Genomic DNA, 14,696 nt, shown 5'->3' with positions numbered 1-14,696 from the left:
TAACATGCTCAACTAATAATGTATATGATTGTACCTGCTAAATATCAGCAAGCTAATGTTAGCATTCAGCTCAGAGCACCACAATGCCCACTGCAGTCTTAGAGAGCTGCTTACTCATGTTTTACAGAATTAGGAAAATTAAGAATTAGAGGGACACCTTTTAAGTTTCTACCATCACAGGTACTTTCTTTATTACAAGTAATCCAACTGTATCAAAACCAGCATACAGAAACTATCCTGGCTCTTGACAATAACAGTGTCACAATCAAATGTATTCAGTATTTCACAAAAAGAACCTAAAGGCACATCTCTATTATATTTACATTGCATACATGTTTGACATAAATCCAGTCAAAAGAGCAAACAGTCCTAAACGCCTGGCCACAGACTAAACTAAAGCTAACCGTAGAATACATACAGCAACACACCAGTTAGTCACAGTATTCAACCTACAACGCACAGGTGGGAATCAGTGTTTCTGTGACTTATGGTCACTTTATGTTGTTTTTTAGGAGTTATCGCTTGCACGCCACCTAGCTATGGCTCATTTGTTATAATGTAAAAGCGGCTTCAGGTACTATAAGGCATCTTTTGTCTTACAAGCCCAATTAAAACCAGTTTTCGTAAGGCTTGCAGACATCAACTCATGTTAATCTAGTGACTCTAACAGTAAAGTAAGACTTTTAAGAGTTTAAAAGAAAGATATTATTTGCTTTCTTGCAGAGGGTTGGATGATAACAATTACATTTGCAGGAGGAGCCAGCAGTCAGTTAGTGTAGAGCATTAAGACTGAAGACATGGGGAAACTGCTAGCCTGGCTCTTGTATATGTACAATGAGTAAACATGTGCATAAGCACAACTTGTTAAGACTCTTAAGAACAAAATAAAATTTGCAAAACAAGTCTAAATAAGGTTTCGAACAAGGTGTCCTGGAAACCACTGCTTTCTGCAAAAAAAAGCTGTATTCATTTATATAACCCAAACTGACAAAAATATTCCTGTAAAAACGTAGACACAAAATAAAGTCCACCAATCACAGCGCCAACTGTGCTTATCTTTTCCTCAGTCAAAGGTCTCTGTTTTCCCCAAAGCTTTTTAAGATGCAATCTAAGGCTGAATGTGAGCCAAACTCCCTTTGCTGTTGATGGGGGATGTTGTAAGTATCTGATGGCGGTTAATGCTGGAGTCTGCTTTATATAGACTGCACCTGAAATACCTACCTGCAGAGATCAATACAACAATGGGGAGATTAGATAGAGCACAATACTGAGAGACCAGTGCAGGGACATATATAATATATATGTACAGTGTGTGTGTGTGTGTGTGTGTGTGTGTGTGTGTGTGTGTGTGTGTGTGTGTGTGTGTGTGTGTGTGTGTGTGTGTGTGTGTGTGTGTGTGTGTGTGAGAGTGTGAGTGTGAGTGAGAGATGCACATGACAGTTAGTTTGAGTGTGTTGTTGTTAGTTTACAGAGTGCATTTGGCTCTTGGTGACCATGATCAGGTGTGTTTGTTAGACATAGTCCATGAAGACATCAGCCGTGCTTTGCAGTAGAGGTTGAGTGGGTGCTGTGGTGCTGCAGACTGAGCTCAGCCGCCGCGTTGGCGCCCTCTGCTGCTCGGGATGACCTGGAGCGTTGCTCAGTCTCAGATACACCTAAGAAACAAAATTTAAAAAAGGTCTGGTTTATTGCGGCTCTGATGATACTACTTTGTTACAACAAAAAAATAAAAGTCTCTTTACTTAGAAATGTCAAAGCTCCAAAAATACCATTATCATGATCAATCTCAATCTTTCTCCTGACTGTAATTCAGGCTTTCTGTTTCAATTCCTAAACCAATACTGAGATATGCCTTATGTTTTTAAAGATAAAGAAATTACATTTATGGTTCCTTTAACTCACATTCCTGGTATTTTCTGACAGCAGTAGCTCAGTCCTCTCCACCAGTTTCCTAAAGGAAGGCCTCTTCAAAGGATCGTGGCTCCAACAAGACAACATCATGTCATACCTGCAGAGTTGAGGCTGACATTAGTTTCTACTTGGAGAAATGTGACGAAAAACTAAAATAATCGAATGATGCGTAAACAGTGATTTGTAGGCATGATGGTTTGGTTTCAGCTCCTTCAAATTTTGTCACTTTTCTTGTCACAATCTGGCATCTCATAGGTAAAACATTTAGTTGAAAGCACTAGTTATAACACTCACTCTCACAAAGACACACACACACACACACACACACACACACACACACACACACACACACACACACACACACACACACACACACACACACACACACACACACACACTTACATCTCAATGGGAGCAAACTCAGGCCTGCTCATCCTTTTTCCATCTTGAATCATCCTGTAAAATACTGAGCCCACCTGCATCCCAGGATACGGGCTGTTACCTGTAACACAAACAAACAGTATGCACACACTTCAAATAAGTTCCTTTCGTTTCATTCACGCCTCAGATTTCAAGGACAAGAAATAATAGGTTCATACTATGATACTGGTTTCTGGAGCTACACTGTTACACAGATAATATGATTTTGTCCGTTTCACCCGGTTAAGTGATGTTGCTCCCTGGGAGCATTATTAGAGCCTATAAAAAGGCCCCAGTCAGCTCAAATGGATGCTAATAACGGCTTAGACAACAGATGCAACAGTGCAGCTCTAACTGGAAATGTTACCCAGAGAGAAGATTTCCCAGAGCAGAATGCCGTAGGACCACACGTCACTCTCATAGGTGTAGACGCAGTCGAAGATGCTTTCAGGAGACATCCACTTCACCGGCAGACGAGCCTGCAGGAGGGAGTGCCATGATTACAAAAGCGGTACGTTTGCCTGTCTTTCAATCCAAGAAACATATAGCTTTTCTCTGGAATTATGAATCCCAGACAGAAGAAAGAAAGAAAGAAAGTAGTGAAGGAAAAAAGGTAAAAAGGAAGAATGGAAGGGAGGAGGAAGAAGATTCAGAGAAAAAAAGTGACAGACTCACATTGCCCCGAAGCACATAGCTGGCATCAGTCGTGATGTCTCGTGCCAGCCCAAAGTCACAGATCTTAGCCACCCTGCCGTGAGTCAGCAAAATGTTTCTGGCTGCAAGATCCCTGTGGACACACTACACACACACACACACACACACACACACACACACACACACACACACACACACACACACACACACACACACACACACACACACACACACACACACAGAAATGAGTATTGATTCAGAAAAATAATGCTCCTACAGTGGCTTATTTAAACTGAATCAGGAAAACAAGGTTTTTTTATACACAATCTAAAGCATCTGAGTAGGAGCTTATTTACAGGAGTGAAGAAGACCATGATGTGATGTTGATGAAGCTTCACAATATTTCCTTCCGATTATGAACTATTGTAGATGACAGCAATGCACAAAGCAGGCTGGCCCTGAGCCAAAGTGATTCATAAACTAGCAGCAGCGGTTTTCATTATCTACTGTAACAACCCTGTAAATAAGCACATGCCCTGTAAAAGCCTTACATTCTTGGAAGTAATGTACTCCATTCCCTTGGCCACTTGGTAGGAAAAGCTGAGGAGATCCTCTGCGTCCAGAGACAGCTCCTCAATATCCGCTAGATAAAGATCACACTGTTAGACTTCCACAGACACGAACAGTGTTGTTTTATGTGTGATAAGAAATGTAGACTGAGAGACTTCCTACCTGATTGGGAAGCCCTTTCTTTCTCAGAGGGACGCATGGGCATATATTCTGTACCAATCACATCTCCACTGCACATAGACACAAATATTACATGTTGACACGGTAGCCATTAAGCATTTGCAATCACATTTTGAATACCACACACACACACACACACACACACACACACACTCACTCACTCACTCACTCACTCACTCACTCACTCACTCACTCACTCACTCACTCACTCACTCACTCACTCACTCACTCACTCACTCACTCACTCACTCACTCACTCACTCACTCACTCACTCACTCACTCACACACAAACACACACACCTTGCTTTAGGCTCTGTTTGGTTCGAGACGTTGCGATAGTAACCATCACCAACTTGGGAGTTGAGGAAGGACTCTCTTTTTCTCCGCAGGAAGTTAAGGAGGTCGCCATAGCAACAGTACTCTGTGATCACCAAAATTGGGCCTGGCAAAGATAAAAAAAGAAACCTCACTCGTTGATTTTAAAACCGCAAGAAATCAGATAACAATGAACAAAGAACTTGAGTAATGAGCCAACAAGAAGTGTTTCATGTGACAATATGTATGTTCAAAAGCATTTATCATTATGCTTGTGTTGAAACATATTGAACAAATATGTGGCCATAGGATTTTTAAAGTCTAAATGTTTACTTCCTTATATGCACTTGTGCATACTTAACCTAAATGCTGCATTATGATCAATGCTTAGGTCTAGACAGGTAGATAATATTGATCCACTGCATCGTCAACTTGTGACAAGTAAATATGCAGCATGTTTCCATATTGGAGTCGAATGATACTGACTCTCCAATATATGAGGTCAATATTGACTGGGAACACAGCTAGTCAGCATATAAATCAAAAACAATACCATAAATCAGTCTATAAATATTTAATAAACATGTTAAAGCAAGAGGGTTATAGCGTCCTCACCCAACAAAAAACACAACCAAATTAGGCCCAAAATCTCTCTCACCTCCGACAGTGCAGGCTCCCAGCAGGTTAACAATGTTCACGTGGTTTCCAAGGTAACTGAGCACTTTCAGCTCTGACATCAGTGCCTCTTTCTCCGTAGCATGAGCGTTGGCTGCGATGACATCATCAGGACATTTATTACCTCTTACAGCGTCTCATTCGTTTCTACAACACTGAGACGCAGGCTGGCTGCCTCTCAGTGCTTTGTTATTATCATTCACCATTTCATTTGAGTTTTTGAGAAATATAAAAAGTCATTTGTATTCATTCGTATAAATGTAAACCATGTAGCAAATAATGGGTTATAAATCAATAGGTAATGATGATGTTCATAATGATGCTAGTCTATAAAAGAAAAGATGATTTGTATTAGTTAAAAGATATTCCTTTACTGCATTACTAATGAGTTATGACCACCACTTCTAGAGTCTATTAAGGAGAATAATCTTGTTAATAAAAAATGTGTAAGTGACAGATGATCACAGAGACACACACACACTTACGTTTCAGCATTTTAACAGCGACAGTTGTCACAGTATCTGCAGAGCAGAGTCCGTATGCCGTGGCCCTCACTACCTTTCCAAAAGCCCCAGAGCCTAGAGTTTTACCTGTGGGAACATCTACATTTTCCCTTATTCAGCCAAAAATAATTATTTTACACTCACATACATCATATTGCACAGTGAAACTCAAATGTCAAAGTCAAGTAATCACAACAAGAAGTAACTTTAGGATATCATACCGAAGCGTAGTTTCTGTCGAGGAAACTCCCATTTGGAGTCATATGGCAGCTGGGTGGGGTCAATATATATGTAATTGTTGCCATGGATACTCTCGATGACCTTCCACTGGATTTGAAACTTTGGTTTCTGGTAATGTTTGAAATTAAAAAAGTGATTATATTTAATTTGATGTTACTCTATGCACTTCAGTTGTCAACTCAAGTCAGAACTGATGATCCCACAGTGAATTCATAACCTTGTTCTCAAGTAGTCTGACTCATCTGAGTGCGAAAAGAGCAGCATGCACATTAATGGCATCATCGCAGTGTCAAAAAAGCCTTTAACTACAGCTTGTCTGCACTCTGAATGGCTGATAGATTCATTTCAAATTCATTACAGCACATTCATATTGATTAAAAGGACACTCTTATCTGCTGTATACCGTTTCCAAAACCTGCATAAAAATGTGCCTGATTTTAGAAATAGGCTTCGATCTTTAAAATACAATACTCAAGATGGAGGAATGAGTCATTAATAAATGGGGGTTGGCCTTTTGCCAGAAACCCACAGCCAGTTATTTTTTCTGTGTTGCAAACTGCATCTCAATGATGGTAGATGAACTTGATCTCACATTGAAGTCGAGGAATTTTAAACAGGGTTTGAAAAAGGTTCTGATTGATGACATATGAGAGATTTATGACCCTCTCGCACTCAGATTAAATACTATTTCTTCATTGCAGTAATGGTATTGTAATGTATGATTTACGCTCTGTTTTACCTGCATGTATTTATAGAGCAGCACCACCAGAATGAGGCTGAGGAAGACACCAGTGGCCACCATGCCGGTCAGAAGAGGAGTGAAGAGTTTATGGGGGACGGTTCGTTCTGAGAGGAAACACACATCAGAGTAATCAGAAACATGTATGTGTTTTATCACAAGTATATAAAAAAGTGAGACAACCCTTTGTTCATCTTTACTTTACATTCCTGGTTGAAATGTACTCTGTGAATGAGTGGGCTCTAGGGGGATATGAAGGGCGGGAAGGGGTCAATGTGAAGGTGTGGAGGAATGAATAAATTAAGAAAAAGAGCAACGGCCGAAAGACAAAAGAGCAGCACACTGGAAAAATAAGAAAGGAAAGTACTAGGTGATATGGAGAAAATCAATCAATGGTTCTTTTTACATTTCTTTCCGATTGTTGGTTTTTATTCATTACCTCAACATTAATATTTTCTTGAGAATAAAACCCTGCACTCCAATATGATGACTTGAATAAATAAAGGTTAAAAAAATAGAGAGAGAATTAAGGGTTGACCATTGGTGCGATCAACAAATATTTACACAATTATACTTCTGTTAAACTAATAAGCAGTAATTTGGCTTTAATAACAAAGTAACAGCACAACTAGAATTTTTATAAACTAGGAAAAGAAGCTTATGTGTTCATTTAAATATATTATCGTGTCTAATATCACAATATTGATATCATAGACTGTATATATGGATTGATATTTTGCCCAACTTTAAGAAGGGATGTAAGCATAGTGTACATTCAGGATTTCACTTTATGTTAAAATGCGTGCCCTACTGTAAAATACAAATAATATTACATTAAATATATTAGTTATATAAAACATAATGGAGATATGTCAATTGGGATCCCCTTATAAGAACTTTGAAAATAGTGGCACAGACACTAAGCAGATTTATATGTTTGACAGCTGCTGCAGCAGTGGTGTTTGTTTGAAGATTGAGTCACACTTTATAATCCCGAACCGCACAGTCATAATACACTAATCCTATTGAATCTGCATCCAGTAAACACACAACTCTGTAGACTGAGGGGCAATGAGTATAGTTTATATATTCATAAATATATACATATATACGTGTTTGTTGTTTGTGTCGTACCACTGATGGAAAACAGTGTGTAGGCCTCCTCCCCCTCCTCCGTACTCGCCACACACTCCAGGGTGGGATAGTGTGTGTGCTCCTTGCTCACGTTCAGATGGCTAACCACCTCACTTCTACCAAAGACAGACTCTGTCACCATGGCGACATCCGGAGTCTCCCATTGGGTGGCATTGGGCAGGTGTGAGCACCTATTGAGGGGTTAACACAATAATAAAGTAATTTCAACCTTGGTCATTTAGAGCTTCTGTACTATTGAATTTGTCTTATAATAAACCCGACTGTTAGCCTATACAATTAATGCCTATTTTAACAGAGCTCTAAATGTCTTGCTGATATTGTGATGACCAAGAGTCCAAATCATTTTTGGTTTGAATGCGAATGAGAGTATAACATGACATAAACCAACTTCTTCATCTCCCATGAGCCACTCTTGCTCTCAGAGGGACTGCCAGACCAAACAACAGAAGGTGTTGGAGATAATGGTGAAGAAAATGGTCTGCAATCGCACTGCTGTTCGGTTACAGCTTTTAATATGAGAAGCATAAAGGCTAAGGAGTCCAAAGTTCTGAATTATATATGAATGTGTTCATTTAAAAGCATTGAAGTATTTCTTCTTATCTTATTGTTTATATAACAATATTTACATGGAGAATGTAAAATTATGTTATAACACCCAAAGTGACGCAGCGATTTATCCCAAACAATGCTTAATTTGAACCAATTCAGATTACATGATAACTCTTCTTATCTGTTTCCTCTTTGTACATTACGAGATCGCCCTTTAACATCTCATTTTTCAGACAAAACAGTCGTATTACATTCAAGATATCAAAGGTTAACATCCAGCTCATGTTAAATCAATATAGTATAGTAGTGTATAAGTCATATTCTGATCTCTTAAAATAAATTGACACAAACAGTTTGAATGAAAGTAGTGCAATAGATTTGAAGCATACATGTACCTTGTGTGGGGCAGCTCACAGAAGTACCAGCTGATTTTAGGGACTGGGTAACCAGAGGCAACGCATCTCACCTGTCCATCAACAGGGCCTTCCTGGGCGATGATAAGTGGCTTGCCTTGTAGAGAAACACATCGGCAGATTGATTGAAAAAAAGACATATTAAACATATTTAACACTGAAATAGTACATGAGTGCTACAGTGAGGGCCACTTACTGTTGACGTACACATGAAACGGGTGATCTACAGATGCGTCTTCATGACTCGCTGAGAACTTATAGATCCCTCCCTCCGAGCCGAGGACCCTCACCAGTCTGAGCTCGCTGAGGAGTCTGACAAGACAAACATTAGGTCCCGTGTGTGTACATGGATGCAGTGCACGCACAGGTATTTGCAGTGAAATGTATACTTGCTGTACCTATATTTACGGCGATGGATTGTAATGACGTGCTCTGTAGTGTTGAGGAGCCGCTTGTCATTGTAAGACCAGGACAGGGAACGTGGAGCAGGATAGGCATTGAGTTCAACTCTGAGGGTGAGGCTCTCCCCCTCTTTGACATCAGCCTGCACTGGAGCTGGGCTGCCTAACATGGTGATGAAGCCTTGATCTGAAGAGCATCAGGAAATGTTAAAGTAAAAGCCCACCTTAAATTGTTGTTGAGACCTGGGATACTGAACATAGATATATTAGCTACACATGAATACATAAGAACTTTATAAATCCACAAAGACAATTTGATATGGGGCATAAATAAAGACAGACACGCAGACAATTAAAAGTAAAATGCTGTAGCTTGATCCATGTTTTATTGTTATTTATTGAGGGACATTTCACTGAGAGCCAAACTCTTTTCCCCTGGTATGCCCAGTATAATATGATAATATTTTATTTGTGATTAGTCATGTAACTGAAACCTCATGAACAAAACAAATCCACAGAGTAAAACAAATCATTGTGTTGTGGTCTGGCAAGTGCGTCTTGCGTAACTACAGATATTCTCACTGGTTTGTAATAATATCACACTTTGCATAATGATAGTTCTTTCCACCAGGGCTAAGTTGACTACAAATTAATTTATATACTTTTAGAAAAAATTACATTTTATTATATTGTTTCCCATTGTGATCAAGAGTGAATATTACTGTTAATATTGTGAATGGGTCCTGTATTAATGTCATTGTTCAGAGAAACAAATCAGTAAAAAAAATTGCAGGTTTTGAGACCAATGGGTCGGATTATATGTAACAAACTTTCAAATGGCAACACAGATCTTTAACATTATACATTTGATAGGATAACCTAAACGTAAGTATGTGTATGACCCAGCTAACTCATTTCTTATAATGCAACATATATTAGCTATGTAGATATATAATGTTCTTGTTTAATGTTGAAATATTACATTAGGACTTGCAAAGGAAATAACATTTTTGTAAATGTTTAGAAAATAGAGGTTTGCCATCTAGACACAAACACTTTCCTTTGTTAGAGAGAGTATTTTGTAAAAACTCACCTTGGACATCCAGTTGCAGCACGGTGTCAGTGGAGCCTTTCTCATTGTGGGAATGGCAGCGGTAAGTCCCAGAGTCTGACTTGCTGACATCCTGTATCAACAGTATGGTCACACGGTCGACACCATTGGAACCTGACAGGATGTGTGAGGAGTGGAATTCCTCGGGATGCTGCAAGACATCATTGGTAAAGGTGAGCGTTTTAACATTAATCTCAAACAGCTGACTTAACATTCAATACAGTCCAGGGTTGTTGCCATGATTTAAAAAATACTTCTGCTATAACCCAAACTCAATAATATTAACAAAGTATATAAAGAAATCCTAAAACTCATTTGTAAGTCTTGCTTGGACTGGCATGTTTATTATGCATTGCCAAAATAGTTTTATTATTAAAATACTTAGTGTGAGAAATATTACAATCTGTCTAACAAAACCCAACATGTGTCAAACGTTAACTAATATTTGTGTCACAAAACCTGCAAAATCCCCTAAATTATTATTATTATTACAGTAAATGTGCTTTAAAGCCGGGGTCTCCTACATTTTTCCGGCCAAGGACTCATTAGCTGAAACAAATACAGATTATCCTATTTTATATTTCACCCCTTTAAACCTGTGAATGCAAGCCTTTAAAAAAAAACAGTCCGCCAGATATAAACACACTAACTCTCACATCCTGGCAGTTGCCCTGACACAGAAACTCAGGAAAAGCCAGTCAATCTCTTCATCAATCTCACCGCTGTGGAGGGGAAATCCCACTTGACACTGAAGTCTGTGTTGACGTTAGAGGAGCTGCAGGTGATCTTAAACTGTTCTCCTTTTCTCAGGATAACAGTGTCTTTGTGGGACAGCGTGATCACCGGAGGCACCTCTGGCACTGGATCAATAGATGCAAAACAGAGATAGCATGAATCATGTATAACTGATTAACACTCACTATTGGGTGCCAGTCTGAAATCCATAATCTTAAAAATAACTCCTTTTTGCTTAGTGTCAGGGAATGCATCAGTGGACAATCACTCACTAGATATACAATACAAACTACAACAGTACAATATATGCGTAGGCTTTGTGCGTATAACCCGGATGATTAATTCCAGACATTATATGCCTGCTGATTTAACTTTGGTAGCTGTGTTTGACAAGGACTGAGGTCGTGTTATTTACCCAAACACAGCCTTCATGCACCGTTACAACGCTTTGTTCAGTGTGGGAATGTAATCTCTCTGCTCCTCCCTCACCTCTATCTTCTCACTCCCTCTCTCCATCAGTCAAAAGGACATTATGCCCCGGCCCCTCCCAGCTTGTGTTTGTTGAGTCTTCTTTGCACTGCAGGCAAGGCTATAAATGCTGATGCAGTGCAGGGATAAATAGAAACATGATCAGCTTCCTCTGACGAAATATGCTCTTATGGTTCCTTTTCTATTTATATAGAAGATAAGAGGAAAAACTGTCTCTTGCCATGACACATATGCAATGTGGATATTTGCTGATCCCTGCCAGGATGCATTATGGTCTCTTATGAAGATTTATGCCGTGCTGCTGGTCTGTCTAGCCACCACTTTGGTCCAGACTGAAATATCACAACAACAAGGCCTTTTGGATGAAGTACCATGAAGTTTTGGAGTGGCTACTCATTTTGGTGATTAAATGTTCTAAATATTTGGTTGATGACCAAACCCCATCAGAATTTACGACATTTTAACTATTTATTTTACTGCTTGTTAGCAATTAGCATGCTAAAAGAAGTAAGATGGGGAAATGTTATAAACATTGTATCTATTAAACATCAGAAAGTCATCTATGTTTTTGTTTCATGCTTATGAACCAAAATCAGTACACCAAAGAAAATTCCTCAGCAATAAACCCATATTTTGCTTTTCAGTCCTCCAGTGCGAAGAACATGAAGAAGCCAACATCATGTATTTTCCTTTTCTTAACTACTATGATGATGCGTCTTCAGAAATCAGAAGAAAAAAGAGAAACAGCCCTCCATCATATCTCTCACTTACCAAGTCGTACATCAACAGTGTATTGGATAGACGTCACTTTGGCTCCATCAAGCTGCCCCACACATACGAAGCAACCATCATATTCCTTTCTCACATTGCTGATAATGACGCCTTGTTGGTGGTTGCTGTGGTAGCTCATTCCAGAGAGCAAAGGTCGTCCGTCGCACATCTCCAAAGCCAAGAGGGTGACTTCAGGGTCGGTCACAAGACAGGGGATGGTGCAGTTTTCACCTTCTCGCACCAGGATGACATTCACCATGGTGCGCTGGAAGGCATTCTGGGGGTCTGAGGAGATGAAAGGGAGATTTGGATTGATCAATGTTTTTAGATGGACACACAATTACTTGCCTCTCCCCCCTAGAGCTCTATCACAGACCTTTCACATATACATAGATGGAGCTGTGTTCCAGCGTGCTGTGGTTAATGCACACATAACGACCCATGTGGTAGGCCTGCGCTGCTGACACCCTGACATAAGCCGCTCCGTCCTCCTCCACCTCTCCCTCCAGTCGGCGAGCACGCTCCCTCTGCCACCTCAACCTGGACGGGGTACCAGACATTGTGGCATTGTCATGGCAACTCAGCTCCAGCTTCCCTCTCTTGGGAACAACAATGTGAGGTCCACCGGGGGAGATCACTGGCTGGCACCACGCTGAAACAAACACATATATAATGGTTGACATCTGCTCGAGTAAAGATCCAGCACAAAAGGAAAGAAACTGTAGCTTTGAAAACTGCCAAGGATGAAATACTCAGACTTTTTAAAGTAAAAGTTGTAATAACACAGTGTACAAATACTTTCTTTTCAGTAAAGGTCCTGCATTTAAAATTAAACTTAAGTAAAAGTATAAAAGTTTTAGCATCAACATGTAGGAAAAGTGCTCATTCTGCACAATGAATCATTTAATATTTAGTTATAATTATTGTTGCCTTCATGTGTTCATCATACTATATATATTTCATAAAGGGACCAATACAGTTTTATCTTTACCTATAACAACAAATGATTTTAAAAAAATGTACACTATTTTTCTCTGAACTATAGAAGAGCACAAGTATAAAGGAGCAGGAAATGGAAATACTCAAGTAAAGTAAAAATACTTTCCAAAACCACTACAGGTAACTTTCATAACTCAGTAGATTTTATATTATTTCATGGATGTATCCATTAATTAGAACCACATTTTCTTAAAACCTAAGATGTTCACAGTGTGATGGTTAAATGGGATGTTATGATTGGCAAAGGGCCCGTAGGACAGAGTGCTATCAAACCACCATGGCTCAATTGATCAATCAATAGTTATGAGCTGTCCACCTGCTGAGTAATCATGCATTAAGGCCCATATATCCACTCCTTTAACAGGAGCGCACTAAGCTAAAATTGTATATTTAGTTTGACTCCACCAGCCAACCCCCCTCAACTGTTCTTCCCTATTTTTACAGTATGTTTTTGCAGATTTCCACATGATAGGCGCCATTTCAGGATTTTCATGTGACTGTTGTGCCTTCAGGCCTGGCAGCAGGGGCTGAGAAAGCAAGAAGCATGTGTGCAGATAGACTCCCCTTTAGAAAAACATCAATATCTGTGTTTTCGCAGGCTCTAAGTGCATGTTTTGTAGCTTTTATCTGTAAGAGTGTGTGCTCCGCAGTTGGTCTTTGAGTAAGTATAAGGTTTCAAACAATCCGGAGGCTGTGTGACTAAACACAAAGCTATCATAACAGCTGCAAGAGCGGTTAAAAGTCAAGGTGCTGCTGGGTGTGGTTTTTGTTGAAAGATGTGTTTCTGGTTATTCTTTGTTCATTCTGTGCCATGCCAGGCGTACAACCTAATCCTTTTTATTTCGGTGTTATAAATAATTAATCGTCCTCAAACGCACACACGCACCTGTTGCCTGCCGGGAAAGGCAACCCAAACGCATCTCCTACGTACCTTGCACATGGTAGTATGCAAATGAAATGATCTTGAGACAAGAGCTGACAGGTTGATCACCCTGAACCGTTAAACGACACTTGTGTTTCTTTTACATCAAGCACCTTTAACATTGAGGACACGGCACCAAATTCAGTATCAGGTTCATGGAAGAGAATCTGTGCAACGATATGCAGCCTTTTACTTCTGTTCACACCTGAATTTAGTCTAATTAAGTGCACAAGGACCATAAATACTTACACTAAAACAAGTGGAGAAATAAGAACAACTCTCTGAAAAGACACATACTCTTACACAAATGCTATAAATATGCAATTTTACGCATAAAGTTGCCTACGACCATTTTAAACTCTTCACCAAAGACATAGCATTGTCTAACGTGCTTTGGAAAAGGCTGGCATTAAAACATGATTTCTGAAACTATTGTGAGGTGAAGAGATGAAACGAGGTCACTATAAAGTTATACATCAAGAAAACAACGAGTCCTCATGAAGCAGTATTTGCGAGATTTAAATGGTTCTCTTACCTGTTAGTGGCAGCAAAACAAAATGTGAGGCAAAGACAACCCAGTGGCATCTCATGATTAGGCAGGGTTGAAGCCTTTTACAAGTGCAGGAATAACCATCCTGTGCCTTACAAAACAACAGATCACATGCACACAGAGCAGGTCCCTCCACAGTACTGGACGCACTAACACAATAATGATCGCGTGTGCTGAGACTCCCCCTGATGGATCTCACTGGAGCTTAAAGACACAGCGCCTTTCCTCCCTGCTCTGGATCCCTACCACTCCTTGCTGTCCCGCATTGGCTGGACCCGGGCCAAGGTGATGAGTCGGTTATTACCGGGAAGAAAAAACACGCTCCTGTATCCCAGACATCTAAAACGTTTTTTGCAGTCATTGTGAGAAAATGAATGCCAAGGAACTTCCCAG

At 39.8% G+C, this 14,696-nt stretch overlaps 1 protein-coding gene across 2 annotated transcripts; it reads right to left on the bottom strand.

The window, feature by feature from the left end:
* Nucleotides 1–158: 158 nt before the first annotated feature.
* Nucleotides 159–14,473, bottom strand: kitb (KIT proto-oncogene, receptor tyrosine kinase b). Of its 2 annotated transcripts, none has more exons than XM_063882756.1 (21): nucleotides 14,289–14,473; nucleotides 12,209–12,484; nucleotides 11,833–12,117; nucleotides 10,558–10,697; nucleotides 9,820–9,988; nucleotides 8,724–8,913; nucleotides 8,522–8,637; nucleotides 8,308–8,422; nucleotides 7,343–7,533; nucleotides 6,209–6,315; nucleotides 5,451–5,577; nucleotides 5,212–5,328; nucleotides 4,710–4,820; nucleotides 4,037–4,178; nucleotides 3,718–3,785; nucleotides 3,537–3,628; nucleotides 3,007–3,129; nucleotides 2,699–2,810; nucleotides 2,314–2,413; nucleotides 1,903–2,008; nucleotides 159–1,655 (listed from the first exon to the last, which is right to left on the bottom strand). In XM_063882756.1, exons 1-21 carry the CDS (start codon nucleotides 14,341–14,343, stop codon nucleotides 1,512–1,514), a joined length of 2,886 nt encoding a protein of 961 aa, XP_063738826.1. In that variant the 5' UTR covers nucleotides 14,344–14,473; the 3' UTR covers nucleotides 159–1,511. The 2 variants fall into 2 exon arrangements, with proteins under 2 accessions (XP_063738826.1, XP_063738827.1); XM_063882757.1 differs by having other exon boundaries at nucleotides 5,212–5,316.
* Between the last annotated feature and the right edge of the window lie 223 nt (nucleotides 14,474–14,696).

Source organism: Eleginops maclovinus, chromosome 5 (genome assembly GCF_036324505.1).
Source record: "Eleginops maclovinus isolate JMC-PN-2008 ecotype Puerto Natales chromosome 5, JC_Emac_rtc_rv5, whole genome shotgun sequence".
NCBI classification, from domain to species: Eukaryota; Metazoa; Chordata; class Actinopteri; order Perciformes; family Eleginopidae; genus Eleginops; species Eleginops maclovinus.
Note: the sequence above shows the minus strand (reverse complement) of the source record. Positions and strands in the feature narration are given on the sequence as shown.